Here is a 27,639-nt window from a genome sequence, read left to right as displayed (position 1 = left end):
TGACCCTTTTTGTCTTGTCAAGTCAGTCAGTTGTATGTGTTGTCACGGCACCCCTTGAATACTCTGTATTTCCATTCCCGTTCACCCAACACGTTAAATTTTAAAATCCATGTTCCAGTCCATAAAACTGTTCCCATGGCTCCCTCCATTATAACTCTGCCTCTTTCTGCAATCCAAAATCACCCGGACAGAGGTTTATAAACTCATGAGGGGCACAGATAAGTTGAATAGCCAAGGGTATGGAAATCCAAAACTAGAGGGCATTGGTGAGAGGAGAAAGATTTAAATGGAACCCAAGGGGCAACTTTGTCACACAGAGGGTAGTTCATGTATTGAATGAGCTGCCAGAGGAAGTGGTGGGTGCAGGAACAATTACAACATTTAAAAGGCATTTGGACAGGAACACGAATGGAAAGGTTTAGAGGGATATGGGTCAAATGCAGGCAAATGGGACTAGTTCAGTTTAGGAGACTTGATCAGTTTCCATGCTGCATGACTATGACTCTCATCCACTCTTCCGACACAAATTTCGGTGAATCTCTCCCTTCCATGGCAAGGACACTCAGATAACCCTCTTCTAAACCCAGAGATCTCTAAACTGCACTGACTCTACACACTTATCTCTGCGACAGTTCAAGCGCTGTGATATACACAATCCAGGCTGATGACACCAATGTAAAACTGAGGGAGTGCTGCACTGTCAGAGACGCTATCTTTAAGATGAGATGATAAGGCAGTGCTTAGCCTCTTGGGCAATGATATAAGATTCCATAGTCCGGTTTCAAATAGGAAGGGACACCAAACAACATAAAAAGAATAAAGAACTGAGGTGACCAAGCGTGTAGATGAGGGTAGGGCAGTTGATGTGGTGTACATGGACTTCAGTAAAGCCTTTGATAAGGTTCCACATGGTAGGCTGTTGGAGAAAATGCAGAGGTATGGAATTGAGGGTGACTTAGCAGTTTGGATTAGAAACTGGCTTTCTGGAAGAAGGCAACGAGTGGTGGTTGATGGAAAATATTCAGTGTGGAGTCCAGTTACTAGTGGTGTGCCACAAGGATCTGTTTTGGGACGACGGCTGTTTGTCATTATTATAAATGACTTAGATGCAGGCATAGGTAGATGGATTAGTAAATTTGCAGATGACACTAAAGTTGGTAGAGTAGTGGACAGTGTGGAAGAATGTTACAGGTTACAGGTTGCAGGGGGACTTGGATAAACTGCAGAATTGGGCTGAGAGGTGGCAAATGGAGTTCAATGCAGCTAAATGTGAGGTGATACACTTTGGTAAGAATAACAGGAAGGCAGTGTACTGGGTCAATGGAAAGATTCTTGGTAGTGTGGGTATGCAGAGGGATCTTAGAGTCCATGTACATAGATCCCTGAAAGTTGCCACCCAGGTGGATAGTGCTGTTAAGAAGGCATATGGTGTGTTAGGTTTTATTCAGAGAGGGATTGAGTTCCCAAGCCGCAATGTCTTGCTGCAACCATACAAAACGCTAATGCGGCCACACTTGGAGTATTGTGTACAGTTCTGATCACCATATTTTGGGAAGGATGTGGAAGCATTGGAAAAGGTGCAGAGGAAATTTACCAGGATGTTGCCTGGTCTGGAGGGAAGGTCTTATGAGGAAAGGCTGAGAGACTTGGGTCTGTTCTCATTGAAAAGAAGGCGGCTAAGAGGGGATTTGATAGAGACATACAAGATGATCAGAGGATTAGACAGGGTGGACAGTGAAAGACTTTTTCCTAGGATGATGACGTCAGCTTGTACGAGGGGGCATAACTACAAATTGAAGAGTGATAGATTTAAGACAGATGTCAGAGGCAGGTTCTTTACGCAGAGAGTGGTAAGGGTGTGGAATGCACTACCTGCCAATGTAGTCAACTCAGTCACATTAGGGAGTTTTAAACAATCCTTAGATAAGCACATGGATGATTTGGGGATAGTGTAGGGGGGCGAGCTGAGAATAGTTCACAGGTCGGTGCAACATCGAGGGCCAAAGGGCCTGTTCTGTGCTGTATTGCTCTATGTTCTATGTTCTATGCTGGAAATCAGAAAGACAAACAGAAATTGCTGAAGAAACTCAGCAGATCTGGCAGCAATGATGGAGAGAAGGCATTCTGCTGAGTTTTTCCAGCAATTTCTGTTTTTGTTTCAAATATGAGGGAGTTAATATTCACCCCTCAATGAACAGTCAGGTTATCCAGTCACTACAGACATTTTCACCCAATCTGTGCTGCAATACGCATCTGTGGCAAATAGGACTTAAACCCAGGCCTCCTGGCCCAGACGCAGGGACACTACAGCTGCAGCACAGAGACCCTTTACCCAGTCATTACAGCTTGTGAGAAGTTTTTGTTTAATGATTCACTAGATGAGGGCATCTCTAGCTAGGCCAGCATTTATTAGCCATCCTTGATCGCCCAGAGGGCAGTTAGGAGTCAACCCCATTGCTGTGGGTCTGGAGTCACATGGAGGTCAGACCAGGTAAGGATGGCAGATTCCTTCCCTAAAGGATATTTATGAACAGGATAGGTTTATCCCTATTTTTTTGTAAACAGTGGTTTTGCAGTCAATAATAGACTTTAAATGTCAGATTATTATTGAATTCACATTCCTCATCTGCCATGATAGGGTTTGAACGTGTGTCCCCAGCACAATACCTGGAGCCTCTGGATTAATAATGAAGCAATAGGACCACGAGGGCACCAGCTCCTCTCCACTGACTACCTCGTTTCCTTCATTACTACATTGACTTCACTTCAAAGGTATGCCATTAGCTGAGAGCTGCCCTGAGGTTGGGAGAGGTGCTACACAAATGAAAGTCCCTTACCCCTGTACCACCCCCCAATACCTTTCTGAGGTCATCTCCTGCGAGAGCAGAGACTCACCGACCACATCGAGTTTATAGGTGGCGTTGATCTCTCCGGCCGAGTTGAAGACGTGGCACGTGTACTTCCCGCTGCTCTCGGGTTTGAGATTCCTCAGGCTCAGGGTCCACCTGTTCCTCTTGTTCTCCGACAGCTGCTGGTCGTCCTTCCACCACACGATGTTGGGCCGGGGGTTCCCGCTCGCCGTGCACTTCAGCCGGACTGAGCTGCCAACAGGCCTCGCTATCACCCGCTGCCGCATCTTACTGGGCTGTGTAAACCGAGGCTTCACTGAGGGGAGGAGAGGGAAGTGGGATGGGGGTTTAGAGGAAGAGATGTCAAGACACTGAGCTTCACTTGGATCCTTGTGTAGAATCATAGAATCCCTACGGTGTGGAAACAGGCCCTTCAGCCCAACAAAAGTCCACACCGACAGTAACCCACCCACAGCCAGCCCCCTGCCCTTTTACTCTACATTTCCTCCTGACTAATACATCTAACCTACATATTCCTGAACACTACAGACAGTTTAGCCCTAACCTGCACATCTTTGGACTGTGGGAGGAAACCGGAGCACCCAGAGGAAACCCACGCAGACACGGGGGAGAATGTGCAAACTCCACACAGACAGTCACCCGAGGCCGGAATCGAACCTGGGACCATGGTGCTGTGATGCAGCAGTGCTAACCCCTGAGGCACTGTGCCACCCCACAGACCAAATGCTTCAAGTACTCAATGGGCTGCCCCCAGTGGGTGTGGTAAAGTTATCAGAGTAGCTAGGGATGCGGGTGGTGCAGTGGTAATGTCCCTGCCTCTAGACCAGGAGACCTAGGCTCATGTCCTTTCTTGCTCTGGGGTCTCTCGAGTCAGGTTTATTTGACATAATTGGTGACTCAGTGGTTAGCACTGTTGCCTCACAGCACCAGAGACCCGGGTTCGATTCCAGCCTCAGTTGACTGTGTGGAGTTTTCACATTCTCCCTGCATCTGCGTGGGTTTCCTCCGGGTGCTCCGGTTTCCTCCCACAGTCCAAAGATGTGCAGGTTAGGGTGGATTGGTGTTAAAATGTCCAGTGACCTGCAGGCTAGGTGGGTTAGTTATGGGAAACATGGAGTTATGAAAAAAGGGTAGAGGGCTGGGTCTGAGTGGCCTACTCTTTGGTGGGTTGGTATGGAGTCAACAGGGTGAATGGCCCGCACTGTAGGGATTCTATTCTATACCTATCAGAAAACTCCCTCTGGAGTTAGGGACGTGGCCAGTACCTCAGAGTCAGTGCCAGTATAATACTTTGTATGTGCTCCTGGATCACTAATATCCTCAGCTCTGACTTAAGCCCCCATGTAGCCACAGGGCACCCCTGGTACCCTGATGTGAATGAGGAGATGCCTGCGGTCAGTACAGGACGATATCCCCCTAGTCTGAGATGGCAGAGGAGAGTTGATTCTGAAGCTGGACACTAAGAAGATGCATAACACATCCCGGGGGTTCTCGTAGAAAAGTGAGGAACTTACCGAGTGCCATCATCACCGACAGTAAATAAACCCAGTCATAAAAATTGTTATTGTGCCCAGGTTGTTCTGCTATAACATCAGCATGAATTGGCTACAACGTGATTGATGGATTGTGGATGTTGTTTGGATAACGCGAACACACTGAACCTCCTACAAAGTGAGGTTGTGGTGAAACATAACTGTCACGTTATAGCAGAATGACTTGCACGTAAGGCGAACACTGAATTGGACTGAGTTGTGAGAAGATTTGTAGCTCAGGTTGAGGTTCTGGATATAGGTTTTCTCGCTGAGCTGTAAGGTTTGTTTTCAGACATTTCGTCACCATACTAGGTAACATCTTCAGTGAGCCTCCGAATGAAGCACTGGTGGTGTAACCTGCTTTCTATTTATATGTTTGAGTTTCCTTGGGGTGGTGATGTCGTTTCCTGTTCAAACAGCCAAACAGAGACACATACGAGAATTCCTAGAAGCATGGCATTCCAACTGGACCTCTATTGACAAACAAATTGACTTGGATCCAATTTACACCCCTGAGAAAAAGAACAGGAAATGATATCATCATAGAAATGATGTCACCACAGGAAATGACATCACCAACCCAAGGAAGCTCAAATATATAAATATAAAGCAGGTTACACCACCAGTGCTTAATTTGGAGGCTCACTGAAGATGTTACCTAGTATGGTGATGAAACATCTGAAGATGAACCTTCCAGCTCAGTGAGCAAACCTACATCCAGAACTAGATTGGACCCTCAGCAACAGAAGTCACCTCGATGAAGGACTGAGTGTCTCATTTTCCACTCTCAGGTCAGGGTGCCTTGGGTTATGTGAGAGAGTAAATCCCTCTGACCTCTGCTCCATCAAATACGTTAAATATGCCACGGGGAAGTAAATCCTTCACCCTCCGCCACATCTAACAGCAGGGGAGTTTTGGGATGCATTTCCATGACAGGAAACACTTTGCTGCTACAGTCTTTGACCCTACAGCTAGGAAAGGGAATGAGATTGAATCTAAATCAGCTTCACGTGCCAGCAAATAACTCAGTCTGGTCTTCATTAGGAGTCAGGTCCCTGTCCCAGAAAAGGACCTGTCAAGTTTCCAGTGGCTACTTACCCAGCTGCTTTCCAGGGATGTCTTCACTTGCAAAGTCTGACTGCGATCCCTCGGGAAGGGGCTGACCACTGCTCACACTGCTACTACTGCTGTCATCTGTAAAAAGGCACACACACACGCACACACACAGTCACTTGGGCAGAAGCTGGAAGGAGTCTTGTTTGGTTTGATCATTCATGGGATGAGGGAGTCACTGGCCAGGCCAGCATTTATTGCCCATCCCTAATTGCCCAGAGGGCAGTTAAGGATCAACCATGTTGCTGTGGGTCTGTTGTCACATATAGACCAAGACCAGGTAAGGTTGGCAGTTCCCCTCCCTCAAGGTCATTAGTGAACCAGATGGGTTTTTAATTTTGACAATGTTTTTGTTAGGTGCTCAATACCAGACTGTTATTGAATCCAAATTCCACCATCTGCTATGGCAAGATTTGAACACAGTCCCTGGAATGTTACCTGGGATGCTGGATTAGTGTTCCAGAAATAATTCCACTAGGTCATCACTTCCCCATCTCACTCTAGGATTTCTGCATGTGCCTGTGATTTAAAGTATTAACAACCCACTTTTCCAGGATTCAGTTTCTTTATCCTGATATGGACCAGACCAAACCCTCCTCAAAACATATTAAGGAGACAGATCAGACCTTAACTTTTTCTTATTTTAAAGGTAAGTGCCAGATGTTGTGTTCTGGATGCAATTTGATTGGTCAAACTGCCAGGTTTGAAGCAAAACACACTTTATTTATACACTATAGTTAAAATAAAACAAAAGAAAGAAGAAATTGGAATAATTCATTGGAAAACTTAACAGAATAATAGATTACTTAACTACTTATTTGTTCCAATAAACAGGATCTCTTCCAATATCGTAACATCTCATAAACACACCCTTGGCAAAAACAAATTCAGTAAAATAGATTATCTCAGTCCAGGAGGAAAGGACATCTGTTTGAGAGAGAGAGTAGCAGGGAGAGATGTACTGCAGGTCCACAGATCACTGAAAGTGGCAGTGCAGGTAAATAAGGTAGTTAAAGAAGTCTTTGGCATACTTGCTTTCATTGGAAGGGGCTTTGAGTATAAGGATAGACAAGTTATGCTGCTGCCAGGGTTGGAGGATTTGAGCTATAGGGAGAGGCTGAACAGGCTGAGGTTGTTTTCCCTGGAGCGTCGGAGGCTGAGGGGTGACCTTATAGAGGTTTACAAAATCATGAGGAGGATGGATAGGGTAAATAGGCAAAGTCTTTTCCCTGGGGGTGCTGGCAGGTGGGACTAGATTGGGTTGAGATATCTGGTCGGCATGGACGGGTTGGACTGAAGGGTCTACTTCCATGCTCTATGACTTTATAACTTTAGTTTGGCCACACTTGGAATATTGCGTACAGTTCTGGCCACCACACTACCAGAAGGATATGGATACTTTGGAGAGGGCACAGAAAAGGGTTATCAGGATGTTGAGGAGAAAGTGAGGTCTGCAGATGCTGGAGATCAGAGCTGAAAATGTGTTGCTGGAAAAGCACAGCAGGTCAGGCAGCATCCAGGGAACAGGAGAATCGACGTTTCGGGCATAAGCCCTTCTTCAGGATGTTACCTGGTATGGGGGATCTTAGCTATGAAGTGAGGTTGGATAGGCTGGGTTTGTTATCACTGGAACGCAGGAGGTTGAGGGGCGACCTGATAGAAGGTTATAAGATTGTGAATGGCCTGGATAGAGTGAAAAGTATGAGGCTATTTCCCAGGGTAGAGGGGTCAATTACTAGGGGACACAGGTTCACAGTGCGAGGGGGGATGTTTAAAAGAGATGTGCGAGGCAGGTGTTTCACACAGAGGGTGGTGAGTGCCTGGAACGTGCTGCCAGAGGGGATGGTGGAAGCACTTACAACAGCAGCATTCAAGAAACACCTGGACGGATACGTGAATAGGAAGGGGATCGACGGATTTGGATCCTGTAAGCGAAGACAGTTTTAGTATGGGAGGGCAAACTGTGTCAGCACAGGCTTGGAGGGCTGAAGGGTCTGTTCCTATGCTGCATTGTTCTTTGCAGCTTCTACATCTAGCTTCACTACCCCAAAACTACTATTGAAAAGCTAAAATTAAAGATCCTGCTTCTGTGGGAGCTTGACCCTACCCATTCAGGCTGCTTCTATTGTTCCAATTGTAAAAACAAAAGTCCTCACAAGCTGTGTACTCTGGTGACTCTGAGTAGACTGCTCACTACTTCTCTCTCAACCTTCCTTCACAAAAAACAAACAAAATACACCTCTTAAAGCCACAATATCATCACAACCCATTCTTTTACCCAACCCTCACCCTCAAAACATCGCATTGAAGATTTACAGAGAACTGACAATCCAGGTTATGTGGTATTTAGAAACAAAAACATATGTTGCTGGAAAAGCTCAGCAGGCCTGGCAGCATCTGTGGAGAGAAATCAGAGTTAATGTGTCAGGTTCAGTGACCCTTCATCAGAATGAGTTCCATCAATGCTGCCAGACCTGCTGTTTCTGTTTTTAGATTAGATTACATTATTTACAGTATAGAAACAGGCCCTTCAGCCCAACAAGTCCACACTGACCTTCTGAAGAGTAACCCAACCAGACCAATGCACCTAACACTACGGGCAATTTAGCATGGCCAATTCACCTGACCTGCACATCTTTGGACTGTAGGAGGAAACCGGAGCACCCGGAGGAAACCCCCTCAGGAATCGAACCTGGGACCCTGGTGCTGTGAGGCAACAGTGCTTTACCACTGAGCCACCCTGCCGTGTTGTTAATTTCCAGTGCTTCTTTCAGTTTTTCTGTTGCATTTTGGTCTGCAGCATCTCCAGTAGGTCATTAACAATGAGATACCCAGATGCAATTAACGTAACTCTGCCCTTACTGTACCACAAGCAAGGCACCTCATTTGCAAATCCAGGAGTGGGTGTGGCGTCTGCCTGTCTTGCTGGCGAACATACTTTCACTTGAAGCTTGCAAAAGCCTGATGCCCCAAGATTCCTTGTAACTCATCCAAAGAAGATTTATTTCCACTTTGATTTTGGAAAAGCAATTTCTCTTCCAGTTCTTGAAACTGAAGCTGGCCTTTTTGCTGATTTGAATTTGATGCATATTTTTCTTGGATCCTTCCCATTTTGGGAAAACACTTTTGAAATAGGAGGACCGATTAATGTAAAACTTTCTATTTTTAGACAATGTGCTATCTTTTGTGAACTCGGGCACTGTTTTCGCTCTCGTTTCATTGCAGCTTTCTGTCACTCAGCAATACAGTTGATTCTGTGGACACCTTCAGATGGTAAACTGACAGGGAAACTTGAATACTCCTTGTTGCCTGAGAAAATTCTTCTCACAACCAGAGTCGTTTATTTGTTAAACATTCTGTTGTAATTCTACAAAGGGAACACAGTAAAATAGACCTCACTGTTCAGCCCCTCAAACCTACTCCAACATTCACTAAGATCAGAGCTCATCTTTTTCACAATGCCACTTTCATCCATTTTAGCTCCTTATCCCTTTCATAATCTTCATTAATAAAAATCGACCAATCCCAGATTTTAAATGACTAATTGAGCTGTTAGAGTCATAGGGTCATAGAACTATACAGCACGGAAACAGACCCTTCGGTCCAATTCATTCATGCCGACCAGATATCCTAAACTGATTTAGTCCCATATGCCAGCACCCAGCCCATATCCCTCTAAACCCTTTCTATTCATATACCCATCCAGATGCCTTTTAAATGCTGTAATTGTACCAACCTCCACCACTTCCTCTGGCAACTCATTCCATACACGCACCACCCTCTGTGTGAAAAAGTTACCCCTTAGGTCCGTTTTATATCTTTCCCCTCTCATCTTAAACCTATGCCCTCTAGTTCTGGACTCCCCCACTCCAGGGAAAAAACTTTGTCTATTTACCCCCTCCATGCCTGTCATGATTTTATAAACCTCTATAAGGTCACCCCTCAGCCTCCGACGCTCCAGGGAAAACAGCCCCAGCCTATTCAACGTCTCCCTATAGCTCAAATCTTCCAACCCTGGCAATATCCTTGTAAATCTTTTCTGAACTCTTTCAAGTTTCACAACATCTTTCCGATAGGAAGGAGACCAGAATTGCACGCAATATTCCAACAGTGGCCTAACCAATATCCTGTACAGCCGCAACATGACCTCCCAACTCCTGTACTCAATACTCTGACCAATAAAAAAAAAGCATACCAAACGCCTTCCTCACTATCCTATCTACCTGCGACTCCACTTTCAAGGAACAATGAACCTGCACTCCAAGGTCTCTTTATTCAGCAACACTCCCTAGGACCTTACCAGTAAGTGTATACGTCCTGCTAAGGTTTGCTTTCCCAAAATGCAGCACCTCGCATTTATCTAAATTAAGCTCCATCTGCTACTCCTCAGCCCATTGGCCCATTTGATCAAAGTCCCATTGTATTCTGAGGTAACCTTTTTCGCTGTCCATTACACCTCCAATTTTGGTGTCATCTGCAAACTTAGTAACTATATCTCTTATGCTCACATCCAGATCATTTTTATAAATGATGAAAAGTAGTGGACCCAGCACCGATCCTTGTGGCACTCCACTGGTCACAGGAGTCACAGGGGTCCAGGGGCTCCACAGCACCCTCTGTCTTCTACCTTGAAGCCAGTTCTGTATCCAAATGGCTAGTTCTCCCTCTATTTCGTGTGACCTAACTTTGCTAACCAGTCTAAACTTGTTGAACGCCTTACTGAAGTCTATATAGATCATGTTCACCACTCTGCCCTCATCAACCCTCTTTATTACTTCTTCACTTCTTCAAAAAACTCAATCAATTTTGTGAGACATGTTGACTATCCCTAATCAGTCTTTGCCTTTCCAAATACATGTAAATCCTATCGTTCAGATTTCCCTCCAATAACATGCCCACCACTGACGTCAGGCTCACTGGTCTGTAGTTCCCTGGCTTGTCTTTACCTTCTTAAACAGTGGCACCACGTTAGCCAACCTCCAGTCTTCCAGCACCTCACCTGTGACTATCAATGACACAAATATCTCAGCAAGGGGCCCAGCAATCACTTCCCTAGCTTCCCGCAGAGTTTTAGGGTACACCTGATTAGATCCTGGGGATTTTAAGACATTCAGCACCACCTCCTCTGTGATATGGACATTATTCAAGATGTTGCTATTTATTTCCTCACGTTCTCGATTGTCCATATCCTTTTCTACAAGACACTCTGATGCAAAATACTTTTGTTAGTACCTCCCATTTTCTGCATCCACAGTCCTATCACCCCTTGTATGATGGTCTATTTCCTAATTCCTTCTTAACCTGATTACTTGGCTCTGATTTTATGAGGTCTCCATACCAGCTGGGACAAGGTGATTGGGGGGTATAGAGCTAAGGTTACTACACTGCTGATCCCTGCAGGGCCCAAGCTAATCCTTCAGAAGCAAATGTTCAACCATGGCAGCTAGTGGAGTTTAAATTCAATGAATACAAATGATTTACAAAGCTAGTCCGAGTAATGGTGAAACCCAAAAGAACTGCAGATGCTGTAAGTCAGAGACAAAAATAGAAATTGCTGAAAATTCCATTTTTGTCTGAGTATAGGTGACTTTTAATATATTAACTTTTAATATTAAATCCCACCTCATTCACTCAGCTGCATTAGTGAAGGAATACTCCCAGCCTTTCCCACATGACTGCAGATCTACACCGCTAACAGTTACACTCATTTTTCATTGGCTAAGCAACCCATTCGATTGAAAGGTAATTCGTGATGAGAAGCAGGTATTGGCCTTGCTAGCGATGATGAAAGAATGAAAAAAAGAGTTAGAATTATTTTCTCCTCATCTGTACCATTGAGTCCTTTCAAAAATCCTAGAAACCTCATTCACTCTTTAACCTTCAATATTCCAAGGAAAACAATTCTAGCTTATATATCCTCACCTTATAATTTAACCCTGGGAACCCTGGTAACATTATGGCAAATCAGCACTGTTGTGCTTCCAAGACCAGTAGACTGTTTCTAAGAAGCAGAGTTTCGAATTGTCCACAATATTCCAGATACTATTCCCAGGTACATTTACTCCCTTTATGTTTGATACCTCCACTTACAAAGGTTCATATTCCTGCTATGATGAAGAGTCATCTGGACTCAAAATGTTAGCATGCCCTCTCTCCAGGGATGCTGCCTGACCTGCAGTGATCCCCAGCATTTATTGTTTTCAGTACATTTTCCAGCATCTGCTGTAATCTGCTCCAAATATTTCATTAGCACATTTGATTTGTTTTGTACGTGACTGCTATTTTTCAATGATACCCTTCCAGACCTCTTTAAGTTTTCACTTTTCCGATGACTGCGATGTTTAAAAAAAATGCTCTGATCAATTCTTTCCTAATCTATAACAGATGATGAGACCATTTCAGACTGGACCCCTGTGACCAGTGGTGTGCCACAAGGATCCGTGCTGGGTCCACTGCTTTTCGTAATTTATATAAATGATTTGGATGTGAACGTAGGAGGTAGAGTTAGCAAGTTTGCAGATGACACCAAAATTGGAGGTGTAGTGGGCAATGAATAAGGTTACCTCAGATTACAATGGGATCTTGATCAGATGGGCCAATGGGCTGAGGAGTGGTAAATGGAGTTTAATTTAGACAAATGCGAGGTGCTGCATTTTGGACAGGCAAATCTTAGCAGGACTTATACACTTAATGGTAAGGTCCTAGGGAGTGTTGTTGAACAAAGAGACCTTGGAGTGCAGATTCATAGTTCCCTGAAAATGAGTCACACGTAGATAGGATAGTGAAGAAAGCATTTTGTATGCTTTCCTTTGTTGGTCAGAGCATTGAGTGTAGGAGTTGGGAGGTCATGTTGCAGCTATACAGGATATTGGTTAGGCCACTTTTGGAATACTGCATGCAATTCTGGTCTCCCTGCTATAGCTTCGTATATTGTGAAATTTGGAAGGGTTCAGAAAAGATTTACAAGGATGTTGCCAGGGTTGGAAGGTTTGAGCTATAGGGAGAGGCTGAACAGGCTGGGGCTGTTTACCCTGGAGCGTCGGAGGCTGAGGGATGGCCTTATAGAGATTTATAAATTATGAGGGGCATGGAAAGAGTGAATAGATGAGGTCTTTTCCCTGGGGTGGTGGAGTCCAAAACCAGTGGGCATAGGTTTAGGGTGAGAGGGGAAAGATTTAAAAGAGTCCTAAGGGGCAACCTTTTCACACAGAGGGTGGTACGTGTATGGAATGAGCTGCCAGAGGAAGTGGTGGAGGCTGGTACAATTGCAACATTTAAAAGGCATCTGGATGGGTATATGAATAAGAATGTTTTAAAGGAACATGGGCCAAATGCTGTCAAATGGAATGAGATTAATTTCAGACAGCTGATTGGATAGACGAGTTGGATGAAAGGGTCTGTTTCTGTGCTGTGCATCTCGATGACTCTGAGATTCTGTTTTCTTGTGTTGAAATGTGTCTGCCACAATCATTCAGTTAATCTGTCCACAGTATTTACTACCTCACCAGCCCTTGTGTTCATCAATAACCTTGGATAAACTTGCTTTGTAACGTAATGTAAGTCATTAATAAACACAGGGAATAGTGGCAATCTCTAGGTTCATCTAACTACCTTCTAAGTTGAGTACACATCCATTCCTACTATCCAGCTTCTAATGCCTAACCACTGTCCTAACCAGGTCAAGAAACAGTCTTCAATTTAATGAGTTTTAACTTTAGTTTACTGTCTTTTATGTGGAACGTTATTATGTGCTTCCTGAAAACCACGCTCATAAACAACATTCCTCTCTACTACTGTAGTTATTTCCTCAAAATGTCAAATCAGTTTTTTCAAATACAACCTGCCCTTTAAGAAGCCATGTTGGCTGTCTCAAATTAGTTCAAACTTTTCTGACGTGCTCTATATGCTTAAAGCATGTGCGTTACTATAGATTCCAGTAACTTCCCCAAAACAGCTGTTGGACTAACAAATCTAAAATCTCTGAGTTTTACTCTCTCACCTTTTTAAATAATGCAATTGGAAAAAAAATAACATTTGGAATTTTCCAATCTGAAGGAACCACTCCGAATTCAAGAGAGCTTTGGAAAAACAAAACGTTTGCAATTTCCTCACTGACCTCCGTTAAGAGATGGTGTGGAAAGCATCACTTGCTGGGGCCCTTGTTTTTCTCTCGTGCCAGTGTTTGTCCAAATACCACCTTTTCATTCATGTTGACTTTAGTATGTTCCAGTTGATACATTATTAATTTCCCTGGAATGTCATGGAAATTATCCCAGCTCCACAGTGAATTTACTCAACACAAAGTAGTTATTCAACAAGTTTGCCGTTTGCTTATTTTAATTTCCAATACCACTACATTGTGATATTATTGTTATTAAAGAGTCTCCGTCACCTTTAAAACATTATAAATGTAAAATATCTTGCCTTAATCTTGATGCTTTTTTAACGCTCTCATCAAGCCTCTGTTCTGCAACTTCCATCATTTTTATTTTCCCATACTGTACTTTATAATTCTCTCAGTTGCCTGGATCTGTGTTATTTCTCATATTTTGGTGTGCTTTTTCCTTTAGCTTTCTGTTATTGTTCAGCTCTTTGTTAACTTTGGCCATTTTGTATGGTAAATACAGCTTTCTCCTCTTAGATATATACAGGCCAAATACCTCTTCGGAAAACCGTTCATCAGTAGTTTTACCTCTTAATTAGTCACTGAGACCCTTCGGTCCAACTCGTCCATGCCGACCAGGTATCTTAAACTAATCTAGTCCCATTTGCTAGCACTTGATGTACAAATCTTGATGCCTTTTAAATGTTGTAATTATACCACCTTCCACCATTTCTTCTGGCAGCTCATTCCATACACGTACCACCCATTGCGTGAAAATGTTGCCCCTTAGTTCCCTTTTATATCTTTCCCCTCTCGCCCTAAACCTATGCCCTCTAGTTCTGGTCTCCCCCAACCCTGGGAAAAGACTTTCTCTATTCACCCTACCCATGCCCCTCATGATTTTATAAATCTCAATAAGGTCACCTCTCAGCCTCTGACGCTCCAGGGAAAACAACCCCAGCTTATTCAGACTCACCCTCTAACTGAAATACTCCAACCCTGGCAACAACCTTGTAAATCTTTTCTGAACCCTTTCCAGTTTCACAACATCTTTCCGATAGGAGGGAGACAGGAATTGCACGCAATATTCCAAAAGTGGCCAAACCAATGTCCTGTACAGCCACAACATGACCTCCCAACTCCTGTACTCAGTACTCTGACCAATAAAGGCAAGCATACCAAACTCCTTCTTCACTATTCTATTTACCTGCGACTCTACTTTCAAGGAGCTATGAACCTGCGCTCCAAGGTCTCTTTGTTCAGCAACACTCCCATTAAGTGTATAAGTCCTGCTCAGATTTGCTTTTCCAAAATGCAGCACCTCACCAGTTATACTTTCACCAGTCTCTGTCTCATCCTATTAAACTTAATTGTGTGAATTTCCAGAATCCTGGTAAGTGTGTCACATTTCTCTTTTGCAAATATAGCAATGCTTTCAGTGAAATGTTGATCACTGTTAGAACAATGTTCTCTCACCAGATTATTAACTAGATGTGGTATGGTGTGTTCTCCTGTTAGCTCAGAAATATTGTTGCAAAAAACTACCCGGCATGCATTCAATCAAATCAATACCTTTTGGATTTGAAACAAAATCAGAAATTGTTGGGAAAACTCAGCAGGTCAGGCAGAACCTGTGGAGAGAAAGCACTGTTAATGTTTTGGGTCCAGTGACCCACAACTCCCAATTCTGGAGAAGAGTCACTGGAGCCAGAATGTTAACTCTGCTTTCTCTTCACAGATGCTGCCTGACCTGCTGAATTTTTCCAACAATTTCTGATTTTGTTTCTGATTTCCAGCAGCCGCAGTTCTTCGGATTTGATTTTGTTTAGACCTTTTGGATTTGAGCTATTCTGGTCTTACTGATGGAAAACAATGTTTCCCATTAAAATGTCCTCTGTGTTTGTTACAAGTCTCTGAATGGATGCAATCTGTAATTTCAATTATGCCACCATGGATGGCTCAGTGGTTAGCACTGCTGCCTCACAGCACCAGGGTCCCAGGTTCGATTCCAGCCTCGGGTGACTGTGTGGAGTTTGCACATTTTCCCCGTGGCTGCGTGGGTTTCCTCCGGGTGCTCCTGTTTCCTCCCACAGTCCAAAGATGTGCAGATTAAGGTAGGTTGGCCATGGGAAATTACCCCATAGGGTCCAGAGATGCACAGGGTAGGAGGATTGGCCATGGGAAATGCAGAGGTAGGGTGGTGGGTTGGGGGGGATGCTCCTCAGAGGAATGATGTGGACGCGATAGGTTGAATGGCTGCTTCTAAGGTAAGGTTTCTGTGATTTGCTCCTATGTGTGGGATCCTTATCGGAGACTATCCTACGCCCCCTCCCCACCCCTGACCAGGGGAGCTCTCCTATATTTCTGAGACTGTGAATTATGAGCTATTTCCAGGTTGAGTTGTTCCTGTCACTGACTCAGTTTGGGTCCAGATTTTTGTGACCATCCTACTCTGATCGTGCAGTGCAGTGATGATCACGTTGCTGGTCTCAGTTATCCCATTAACTTGGTGACAGGCATGACAGCATGACAGCACCACAGAGAATTCTTACAAAGCATTTAAGAAACATTGACACTTTAATGCATGCAAAACTGGTTAGAGGGAGAATTACACTTGGTTTTAATGCTCTCCTGTTGAAACTATTAGTGCCCAGCAACTAGCTTACATCTGCACACACCTCGGATCATAACGTACAATGACTGCCTTGTGCAGCTGTATGGTACACATTTGTATGTAAAATAAAGTTTATAACTTTATTATTCATTCATGGGATGAAGCTAGACCAGTATTTATTGCCCATTCCTAATTGCCCCAGAGGGCTGTTAAGAATTAAGCACATTGCTGTGGGTTTGGAGTCACATGTAGGCCCAGACCAGATAAGGGTAGTAGTTTCTTTCCCTGAAGGACATTAGTGATCCAGTTGGGTTTTTCCAACAATTGACAATGAATTTGTGAGTCATCATTAGACTCTTAACTCCAGATTTTTTTTAATTGAATCCAAATTCCACCATCCGCCCTGGCGGGATTCAAACCCGGGTCCACAGGACCATAAGACCTTGGAGTGGAAGTAAGGCCATTCGGCCCATCGAGTCCGCTCCGCCATTCAGTCGTGGCTGATGGGCATTTCAACTCCACTCACCTGCATTTTCCCCATATCTCTTAATTTCTTTTGAGATCAAGAATTTATCAATCTCTGCCTTGAAGACATTTAACGTCCCAGCCTCCACTGCACTCCGCGGCAATGAATTCCACAGGCCCACCACTCTCTGGCTGAAGAAATGTCTCCTCATTTCCGTGCAAAATTGACCCCCTCTAATTCTAAGGCTGTGCCCACGGGTCCTAGTCTCCCCGCCGAATGGAAACAACTTCCCAGCGTCCACCCTTTCTAAGCCAATCATTATCGTGTAAGTTTCTATTAGATCTCCCCTCAACCTTCTAAACTCTAATGAATTAAATCCCAGGATCCTCAGCCGTTCATCAGATGTTAGGCCTAACATTCCAGGGATCATCCATGTGAATCTCTGCTCAATGCGGGTTGTAGAATCGTCGAATCCCTACAGTGTAGGAGCAGGCCATTCGGCCCATCGAGTGCACACTGACCCTCAGAAGAGCATCCCACCCAGACCCACCCCCCCAACTCTGTAACACTGCACTCCCCATGGCTAACCCACCTAGCCTGCCCATCCCTGGACACCGTAGTCAATTTAGCCTAACCTGCACATCTTTGGACTGTGGGAGGAAACCGGAGCACCCAGAGGAAACCCACACAGACCCGAGCCCCCAGAACATTGCTTGGGAATCTGGGTTATCAGTGATAATACCACGAGGTCATTGCCTGTCCCGCCCCATGATCTCACAATATCAGTGACTCTGTTGCAAAATATTTATTCCACACATAATGTGGGCCCACTCTTCCAGAGTTTAATGGGGACATTTTCAAATATCTTTTCCCTTTTCCTGCTGTACAGCCCCTAATGTGTTAATTGCCTTGCTCCATTTGACGCACAGCTGATATTTGATAGGAATAGACAAGACATGCACTGACTGGCTGATGGGCACACAGCGTCCTAGAATTCTCCTGGGGATTAAGTTGCTTTTAACAAATACCATGACTTCATGGGAATCTGACCAAGGGCATCCATGCGTACTACTGGAACCATCTGAAGTCTCTCCTGTTCCACAATCTCCCCACCTGTCCCCCAAACCCCCGCCATCAGCATCTCCACTTTTACACCACATTAGGTGAGAGTGGGCTGGGAGTGTTAGGATTTCAATACGTAGTCACTGGAAAATAAGAGAATGCAGGAGGAGCTTTTAGGTTCAACACGCAGCCAGCCCAGCTCCAGGACTGGTTAGAAAGAGGCAGCATCATGAATCAGTTCCTTTCCCAGAAGAGGAGGGATTTCGGAAACTCTGCGCAAGCGGGTCTGCAGTGCTGCAGAGCTAGGAAGCGGGTCTGGGTGGGATGCTCTTCCGAGGGTCAATGAGCGCTTGATGGGCCGAATGGCCTGCTTCCACACTGTAGGGAGTCTATGATTCTATGACCCAGGTTCGAATCCCGGCAGATGGTGGAATTTGGATTCAATTTTTAAAAATCTGGACTTAAGATATGACCCACAAATTAATTGTCGATTGTTGGAAAAATCCATCTGGTTCACTGATGTCCTTAAGGGAAGGAAACTGGCAGCCTTACCTGGTCTGGCCTACATGTGATTCCAGACCCGCAAGCTGGAGAGGGGGAGAGCGGTGAGGGGGTGTGTGACCCCCCCCCGCTGCTGATTTGACAGCAGACGTGGCAACAATTTCAGCCCGAATCTGCCTTCAACGCAGAGATGTGTCCTCCATCCCGGATGCTGTGGGTGAGCCAGGTGTTGCAGAGAAATGGGTTGTGAGAGGTTTTTCAGGGCTCCGACATCCCTGAATACTACGGGCAATTTAGCACGACCAATTCACCTAACCTGCACATCTTTGGACTGTGGGAGGAAACGGGAGCACCCAGAGGAAACCCACGCAGACACGGGGAGAATGTGCAAACTCCACACAGACAGTCGCCCGAGGCTGGAATTGAACCCAGATCCTGTGGTATTGTGAGGCAGCAGTGCTAACCACTGAGCCACCGTGCGCCCCATTAATCACCTCAGGTTACTTTTTGACAGGCCTTTTCTGGAATACTGTGTCCAGTTCTGGTTGCCCTGTTATGGGAAGGATATCATTAAGCTGGAGAGGGATCAGAGGAGATTTACCAGGAATTTGCTGGGTATGGAAGGTTTGAGTGACAAAGAAAGGCTGGATAGGCTGGGACTATTTTCACTGGAGCGTAAGGGGTTGAGAGACGACCTTGTAGATGTTTATAAAATCATGAAGGGTATAGTTAGGTTTAACGGAGGTTGTCTTTTCCCTAGGATGGGGGATTTCAAGACCAGGGGGCACATTTCTAAGGTGAGAGGAGAGAGATTTAAAAAAGACATGAGAGGCAACCTTTTTACACAGAGGGTGGTTCGCATGTGGAATTAACTTCCTGAGGAAGTGGTGGATGTGGGTACAGTTACAATGTCTTAAAGACATTTGGTTAAGAAAATGGATAGGAAAGGGTTGGAGGGATATGGGTCAGGAACAGGCAGGTGGGACTAGTCCAGTTTGGGATTATGTTTGGCATGGACTCGTTGGACTTAAGCGTCTGTTTCCGTGCTGGATGGCTCAGCGACTCAATGACGCAGAGCTTTGCACCAATCCCTGAGCCAGACTCAAGCCTGATCTGTAACTAATGGTGGGGCTACCAATGGGATGGTCCCGAGAGGAAAGCATGTGAAAATGGAACAGTCCAAGTTGGGATGAGCCCATTGCAAATGAGGGGAATGATCTCAATCTGCTCAGTGTTGGAATAGGAAGGCAGGAAGCTGTTTTTGTGAATAGAGTGTGAACTGGGGTTAGTGCGCAGCATGTGATTGTTTAAAGGAGCAGTATTGTTCCTGAGGCAAGTTAACCTGGAATTCCTTTGCCTGCTCCTTCAGAACCCTAACCCCAGCAGTGGTGAAGAATCTGGAGTGAAAGGGTTAATGCTCTGAGAGAACAGTAAGCAACACAAGTGGTCTAGTGGAAATGGCGTGGCCCTGGATCGGATATCAGCCTTTGCATCCTGCCTGACTTTACTTTGCACCAGCATCACGGGCTGGATTCTCAAACGCTGGGAACGGGGTGCAGGCATGATTTGTAAAACCGCATTCCCGGAAAGTGGAACTGGATCCCGCAGCATCTGGAATGTGATGGAATCTTCAAAGGGAGGGGGTGGGATGGGCAAAAGGCACACCCTCCTGCCCGGAGGAGTGAAAGTTAGAATCCTTACAGTGTGGAAACAGGCCATTTGGCCCATCAAGTCCACACTGACCCTCCAAAGAGCAACCCACCCAGACCCATTTCTCTACATTTCTTTTGACTAAAACACCTAGCCTGCACATTTCCCTGAACACTATGGGCAATTTAGCATGGCCAATTCACCTGACCTGCACATCTTTGGACTGTGGGAGGAAACCGGAGCACCCGGAGGAAACCCACGCAGACGCGGGGAGAATGTGCAAACTCCACACAGACAGTCGCTCAAGGCTGGAATCGGACCTGGGTCCCGAGTGCTGTGGGGCAGCAGTGCTAACCACTGAGCCACCGTGCCACCCCACAACACCCCCTGCTGATCGCAAACTGGGTCATTGTTTAAAAATCGAAGCAATAAAATCATCCACAGATTGGATCGGGGTAGGCAGAGTTCAAAACCTAACTACAGAGAGACCAGCCTTGTCATTCTATGCTTGAGAGGAAAAAAAAGCAAAATAAGTGAAAGAAGTCTGGAAACCACCGTGGGATGACATGCCAGATATTTGCTTTTAAAAAGCTCGCAGTGTTTAATGAGCGAGCTGCTGACTGCTTTTACTGGTCTAATTTGTGCAGCACCAGAGCTGAATGAGGAAGATTGTTCCTTGGCGAGCACTCTTCCATACTTAAACCCTCCAGATACATTTGCTTGTTTCTATCACCGAGACACGGTGAGCGAGCGCTGAACCAGGCAGCAAAGATTTCACTCAGCCTGAGCTGACTAGGCCAACTCTGATCACCTGACCAACTGACGGAGCCCTCCAAAGTGCCGATGGACTTTTCGTAAGAGTTTTCCTCTAACAGATCACGGAGGGAAAAAAAATGAGTCAAGTTGTGCTTTTCTGAAACCTTGCAACATCTCAAATTTCTTTGCAGCCAAACGTTGGAGCAGAGAAGGTGCGGGCAGCCATTTTGTGTACACAGCAAGCTCACACTGATGTGACCGTGCCATTTGTGAGGTTGCTTGAGGGATAAATGTAGACCAGGTGTTAGGGAAGAACTTTCCAGCACTTTTGTCCAGTTGGGCCACAGGATCTTGTCCATTCGACCAAGGTTTCCTACCTTGATTTCCTACCTTGATCCCACCATCAACATGGCAGCACTTCCTCAGGATGGTCCTGGCTTGTCAGCGGGGACTAGATTCGCAATTCTGTCTTGTTTTGGAGATGAACCCCAGTCTAACTGCGTTGTGCTAGGGAATACGTCCCACTGTCTCAAAATTGGAGCCAAGGTGTCTAAATATTTCTTTCTCCTTTATTCCAAAATGAGATGCAAGCAGCTTAAGTAAGAATGTTACCCAACCCTACATTCTCTGGAATGATCTCATCCCTGACGAAGGGCTTATGCCTGAAACATTGACTGTCCTGCTCCTCGGATGCTGCCTGGCCTGCTGTGCTTTTCCAGCACCACACTCTCGACTCCAGCATCTGCAGTCCTCACTCTCACCTACATTTCCTGGGACTGAGCGACTTCCTTGGACACTTCGGAGGGCAGTTAAGAGGCAACCATTTTGCAGTGTGGCTGGAGCCACCAGACCAGACATCAACCAACTCCCACCTTCTGGTTGCCATCCATTTTAACTCCGCCCTCCCACTCCCTTCAACGACATGCCCATCCTTAGCCTTTTCCGCTGTCAGGGTGAGGTCAAGCGTAAACTGGAGGAACGATACCTGATATTTCACCTGGAGAATGTACAGCCCAATGGCCTCGATATTGACTTCGCCAGCTTCAAGGTCCTTCCTCCCCCAGCCTTATCCCATGTCCAACTCTCCCCTTCCCTCTTGCCTCTCCGACGTGACCTTAACCTGTCCATCTTTCCAGTCACCTATCTGCCCCACCCTTCCTACTGACCAATTGCAATAACCCTCTACCTGCCTGACCCTGCTGTGTCTTTCCAGCACCACACTTTTGTCCCCAAAGGATGGAACATTCCTGTCCCGGAAAGACATTAGAGAACTGAATGGGTCTTTTGAACGACTGATGGCAGTTTCATGGTCCCCATTACTGAGGCAAGCTGTTTATGAATTGAATTTAAATTCTACCAGCAGCCAGGGCAGGATTTCACCCTGTGTCCCCCAGAACATTAGCCTGTGGCTCTAGATTCCTGATTGAAAGAAAAGCAAATGGAAACAGCTGTATGAAAAGTAGCTGCCTGTTCCACAACCAATATTGCTGTCTCTTCCACACTTCCAGAGCCAGTTGGCACCAAGTGATGTCCATGTGAAGAGTGTGTGTGTGTGTGTGTGTTGGGGGGCGTAGAATGAGATTTATGTAAACCATTAAATTCTCTGTGTCTTCACAATGAGTAGTTGAGAAACACAGAGGTATTAAAAGTGGGAAGAAAGAGTTATTTAAGGCTTGAAAAAGTTCCATTTCCTCAGGGTCTTCAGTCTGTGTGTGCGTGTGTGTGTTGGGTGGGGGAGGTTAAGGGGGTGCAAGTGTAGGACAGTACTCCTTTGTAACACCTCTTGCTTATTTTCCACAGAGAAAGGTCACTATTGTAAACTTAGCATGGAGCTATGTTTTTGTAACCCCGCGCAGGAAATCAGGGGAACCTAATTAAACCCAAACTGCGACTCCTATGAGCTCAGGGTTTGAATTGTACTCTTGTCTGCAGTATAGCAAGATTTCTAACTCTTTCTCCATCTCTCTCATGCCCCTGCCACCCCACTCCCTCAGGCACAAAGCTTACTCCATAGCTGCCAGGAGTAAGTGCATTAACCTGATTCGGACGGCTGTACTCATGACTTGGATAAGGAAAGTGAAAGCACCCCAGCCAAGTTTGTCTAGGACACAAAAATAGAGGGGGAAGGCAAGTTGTGAGGTCGACACATGAAGGGATATGGACAGGCTAAGCGAGTGGGCAAAAACTTGGCAGATGGACTATCATGTGGGGAAACATAAGGTTGTGCACTTTGGCAGGAAGAAGAGAGGAGCTGAATATTATTTAAGAATGACTGCATAAAACTGCAGAGCAGAGGGAATTGGGAGTCCTTGTCTCTGAATCATAAAAAACAGTTAGCTCACCGGGTAATACAGAAAACAAGTGGGATGTTGAACTTTAATTCAAAGGGAATGTAGTATAAAAGTGGGGAGGTTTTGCTAAAACTATAGGTTTAAGGTGACAGGGGAAAGACTTGAAAGGGACCTAAGGGGCAACACAGAGGGTGATATGTGTATGGAATGAGTTGCCAAAGGAAGTGGTGGAGGCTGGTACAATTAGAACATTGGATGTGTATATGAATAGGAAGGGTTTAGAGGGATATGGGTCAAATGCTGGCAAATGGGACTAGATTAGGTTAGGATGTCTGGTTGGCATGGACACTAATCAGACCACAGCTGGGAGACTGTGAACAGTTTTGGGCTCCTTACCTGAGGAAAGATATACTGGTATTGGAGGCACTCTAGAGAAGATTCACTTGGCTGATCCTGGGGATGGAGGATCTGTCTGATGAAGGGTGGTATAGAGTAGGTTGGGCCTGTAGTCATTGAAATTTAGAAGATTGCAAAGTGACTTTATTGAAAGAACAAGATTCTTAGGAGACTGGACAGAGTAGATTCAGGCAGGAGTGAAGGATTTATGGAGAACCAGTTTCACTGTGGAGCGAGATGAGGGGTTAATACCGGCATGGTTTCTGTCAGAACTACCTGCCCCTCAAACTGACTGGTTTTAAAGATGACTCTGTGTGCCGATCACTCAGAGATGGAAGAAGCTCGAGTGAGGTATTAAAATGGGCTGAATGGCCTGTCTCTATTTTGACAACTCTACGCAATAGGCAAGTTTGGGCAGGAGTTTAAGGTGACAGGGGAAAGAATTGAAAGGGGCCTAACGGGCAACACAGAGCATGTACGAAAGGAGCTGCAAGAGGAAGTGGTAGAGGCTAGTACAATTACAGCATTTCATCAGGATGGGTATATGAATAGGAAGGGTTTAAAGGAATATGGGCCAAATGCTGGTAAATGGGACTAGATTGGGTTGGGATATCTGGTCGGCATGGACGAGTTGGACTGAAGGGTCTGTTTCTGTGCTGTACATCTCTGTGACTCTAGGTTTCCCACCAATTCACACACTATCCCGACTTGGAATTTTATAGCGCTGGTTCCTTCACTGTTACTGGGTCAAAATCCTGGAATTCCCTCCCTAAGGGCATTGAGTAGGTTGTACAGAACACAGTGAAGATGTTATCATGTAAACCTGGAGATTTTGCTTTATACTGTGAGTGTAATGTGTTTTTGATTTAATTTATTATTGTCACATGTGCCTAGGCACTGTGAAAGGTTTTGTTTTGCGTGCTGCACAGGCAGATCATGCCATACAAAGATCATTGAGTGATAAAACAGAACACGGAATACAATGGCTTGCACAGAATGTGCACTGAGAGCAAGGTCGACATGAGATTTGACATTTGAGTACTCCGTTCAGAAGTCTAATAACAGCAGGGAAGAAGTTATTCTTGAGTCTATTGGTGTGTATCATAGAGTTAAAGAGATGGACAGCATGGAAACAGACCCTTCAGTCCAACTCGTCCATGCAAAACAGATATCCTAAATTAGTCTAGTTCCGTTTGCCAGCACTTGGCCCATATTAATCTAAATCCTTCCTATTCATATACCCATCCAGATGCCTTTGAAATGTTGTAATTGCACCAGCCTCCACCACTTCCTCTGGCAGCTCATTCCACACACGTACCACCCTCTGCATGAAAAAGTTGCCCCACAGTTCCCTTTTATATCTCTCCCCTCTCACCCTAAACCTATGCCCTCTAGTTCTGGACTCCCCCACCCCAGGGAAAATACCTTGTCTATTTACCCTATCCATGCCCCTCATGATTTTGTAAACCTCTATAAGGTCACCCCTCAGCCTCCGACGCTCCAGGGAAAACAGCCCCGGCCTCTCCCTAAGCTTTTGTGTCTGTTTTGTTCTGTTTATCTGAAAGGCCACTAGGTTTTGTGGTACCAAAGCTTATTTGTTTAAAACTAAAATAAAGTTAGAATGAGTAAAGGTTCACAGCGGCTCTGAATCTCCTGGACTCTCTGGGGTTCTCAGAAACTCCAAACCTGCTGAGAGGTCTCCTGGGCTCTGATCAGAGCCTTTGATGATCTGAGCAGGAAAAGCAGCATAATGCACACACCAGACGTTTTCTACTGAAACGGAAACAAATTCAGCCATTTCAGAACCAATGGGGCTTAACCACTGGGAGGAGCTGAGCTGCAGGCTAGAGGAGAGGGCACTGCCATCGGTGCAAACACTAATCCCAGGCATCGTGCCCATTGAACTGGGGATCAAGGTAATCCGCCGAGGCTAAATATGGGCCATCATGTTGGAGATGCTAGGAGCTATGTTTCGCTCAGGGCCTGTGAAAGATTTGAGTCCCGTGAGAACTTTGGACAGGTGGAACCCAGTTGTGGAGAACAAAATTGTCAAATCCCTACAGTGTGGGAATAGACCTTTCGACCCATTGAGATCCCCCCAACTCTCTGAAGTGCATCCCACCCAGACCCAGCTCAGAGTAGAGCGGGATCTTGATCAGATGGGCCAATGGGCTGAGGAGTGGCAGATGGAGTTTAATTTAGATAAATATGAGGGGCTGCATTTTGAAAAAGCAAATCAGGACAGGGCTTATATACCTAGAGGTGTACAGCATGGAAACAGACCCTTTGGTCCAACCTGTCCATGTTAATGGTAAGGTCTTGGGGATCGTTGCTGAACAAAGAGACCTTAGAGTGCAGGTTCATAGTTCCTTGAAAGTTGAGTCTCAGGTAGACAGGATAGTGAAGAAGGCATTAGTTATGCTTTCCTTTATCGGACAGATATAGGGGTTGGGAGGTTATGTTGCAGCTTTACAGGACATTGGTTAGGCCACTTTTGGAACATTATGTTCAGTTCTGGTCTCCCTGCTATAGGAAGGATGTTGTGAAACTTGAAAGGGTTCAGAAAAGATTTACAAGGATGTTGCCAGGGTTGGAAGGTTTCAACTACAGGAAGAGCCTGAACAGGCTGGGGCTGTTCTCCCTGGAGCATCGGAGGCTAAGAGGTGACCTTCTGGAGGATAATAACACCATAAGGGGCATGGATAGGATAAATAGGCAAGGACTTTTCCCTGAGGTACAGGATTTCAAAACTAGAGGGTGTAGGTTTAGGGGGAGAGGGGAAAGATTTAAAAGGGACCTATAAGAGGTGACCTTCTGGAGGATAATAACACCATAAGGGGCATGGATAGGATAAATAGGCAAGGACTTTTCCCTGAGGTACAGGATTTCAAAACTAGAGGTGTAGGTTTAGGGTGGGAGGGGAAAGATTTAAAAGAGACATAAAGGGCAACCTTTTCACACAGAGGGTGGTACGTGTATGGAATGAGCTGCCAGAGGATGTGGTGGAGGCTGGCACAATCACAACGTTTAAAAGATATCTGGTATATGAATAGGAAGGGTTTGGAGGGATATGGACCAGGTGCTGGGACTAGATTAATTTAGGATATCTGGTCAGCATGGTTGATTTGGACGAAGGTGGTCTGTTTCCATGCTGTACATCTCTATGACTGTAAAACCTTCTCCCCTTGTGGCTGTCTTCTCCCTTAAAGGCGCTGAGTCACAATGCTTTCTTACATTCCATCCAATGGCAAAACCTTTGATTTTTGTCGTCAAAGTCAATGCAACCAGCCTCCCTCACTGTGATCGTCAGCATTACCCTTTCCATGAGAGGAGGGAGTTTGCTTATTTCAAAGGGAATAGGGTATAGAAGCAGGGAGCTTTTGCTATATCTATACAATACACCAGTCCACTTAAGAAGGAAAGATTTGCTGGCATTGAAGGCAGTCCAGAGAAGCCACCATGTGTGGGGGAATTATCCTCTGGAAAAGATTGAGTAGGTGGGCCTGCAAAGGTTGGAATATGGAAAATTGAGAGGAGCCCTTATTGAAATATATAAGATTCTTAGGGAGCTTGACAGAGTAGAAAAGTTGTATCACCTGGTGGGAGATTCCATGATTCAGAACGGCACAATCTCAGAATGAGGAGTCCCACATTTAAGACTGAGATGAGGAGGAATTTAGTCTCTGAGAGGGGTATGATTCTAATGAATTCTTTACAATAGAGAACTGTTGAGGCTGGCTCATTTAGTATATTCAAGGCTGAGACAGTTTTTTATTGGAATATAAGAAAATCAAGGGGTAAAAGACAGGAAAGAGAAGTTAAGGATTATCAGATGAGATATGATTTCATTGAACAGTGGAATAGACTGGATGGACTGAATGGTCTATTTCAGCTCCCACAGGTTATGACCCTATGGGCTGTGACTACATGCATTCCCTAATGCTGAAGTTCACTGGGCGGAGGTTCATTGAGGTCCTTTCGTTTTATCGTTTCATATACAATGGACATCCATGTTGTAGTGATTATAATGGGGTCAGCCACATAGAATCTGAGTTCCCTGATTGGGGCTGTCAACCTGGTTCAATCAGGGAGCCCTGGCTGACAGATGGAAACAGGAGTGTCTGTCCCCTGTAACCGCAGATTGCTGTGGTTCACGGACTCCCAGCCCAACTGCTTGATCTGTGGTGCTGTGGAGTCCGTGGACCATGTGTATATTGGGTGTGGGCATTTGCACTCCCTTTTTGATTTTCTCAAAAACCTCCTCCTCTGCTTTTGGTTGCACTT

General features: G+C 45.3%; 1 protein-coding gene across 1 annotated transcript in view; it reads right to left on the bottom strand.

Moving 5' to 3' along the window:
• The window catches only part of LOC122556846 (fibroblast growth factor receptor-like 1), a 165,173-nt gene that overhangs the window by 3,220 nt on the left and 134,314 nt on the right, over positions 1–27,639 (bottom strand). Inside the window, exons 4-5 of the mRNA XM_043704091.1 lie at positions 5,501–5,596; positions 2,896–3,165 (exon numbers count right to left, since the gene is read on the bottom strand). Coding sequence (XP_043560026.1) covers positions 2,896–3,165; positions 5,501–5,596 — 366 coding nt within the window. The remainder of the gene's footprint in view (positions 1–2,895; positions 3,166–5,500; positions 5,597–27,639) is intronic.

This window comes from Chiloscyllium plagiosum, chromosome 14, assembly GCF_004010195.1.
Source record: "Chiloscyllium plagiosum isolate BGI_BamShark_2017 chromosome 14, ASM401019v2, whole genome shotgun sequence".
Classification (NCBI taxonomy): Eukaryota; Metazoa; Chordata; class Chondrichthyes; order Orectolobiformes; family Hemiscylliidae; genus Chiloscyllium; species Chiloscyllium plagiosum.
Note: the sequence above shows the minus strand (reverse complement) of the source record. Positions and strands in the feature narration are given on the sequence as shown.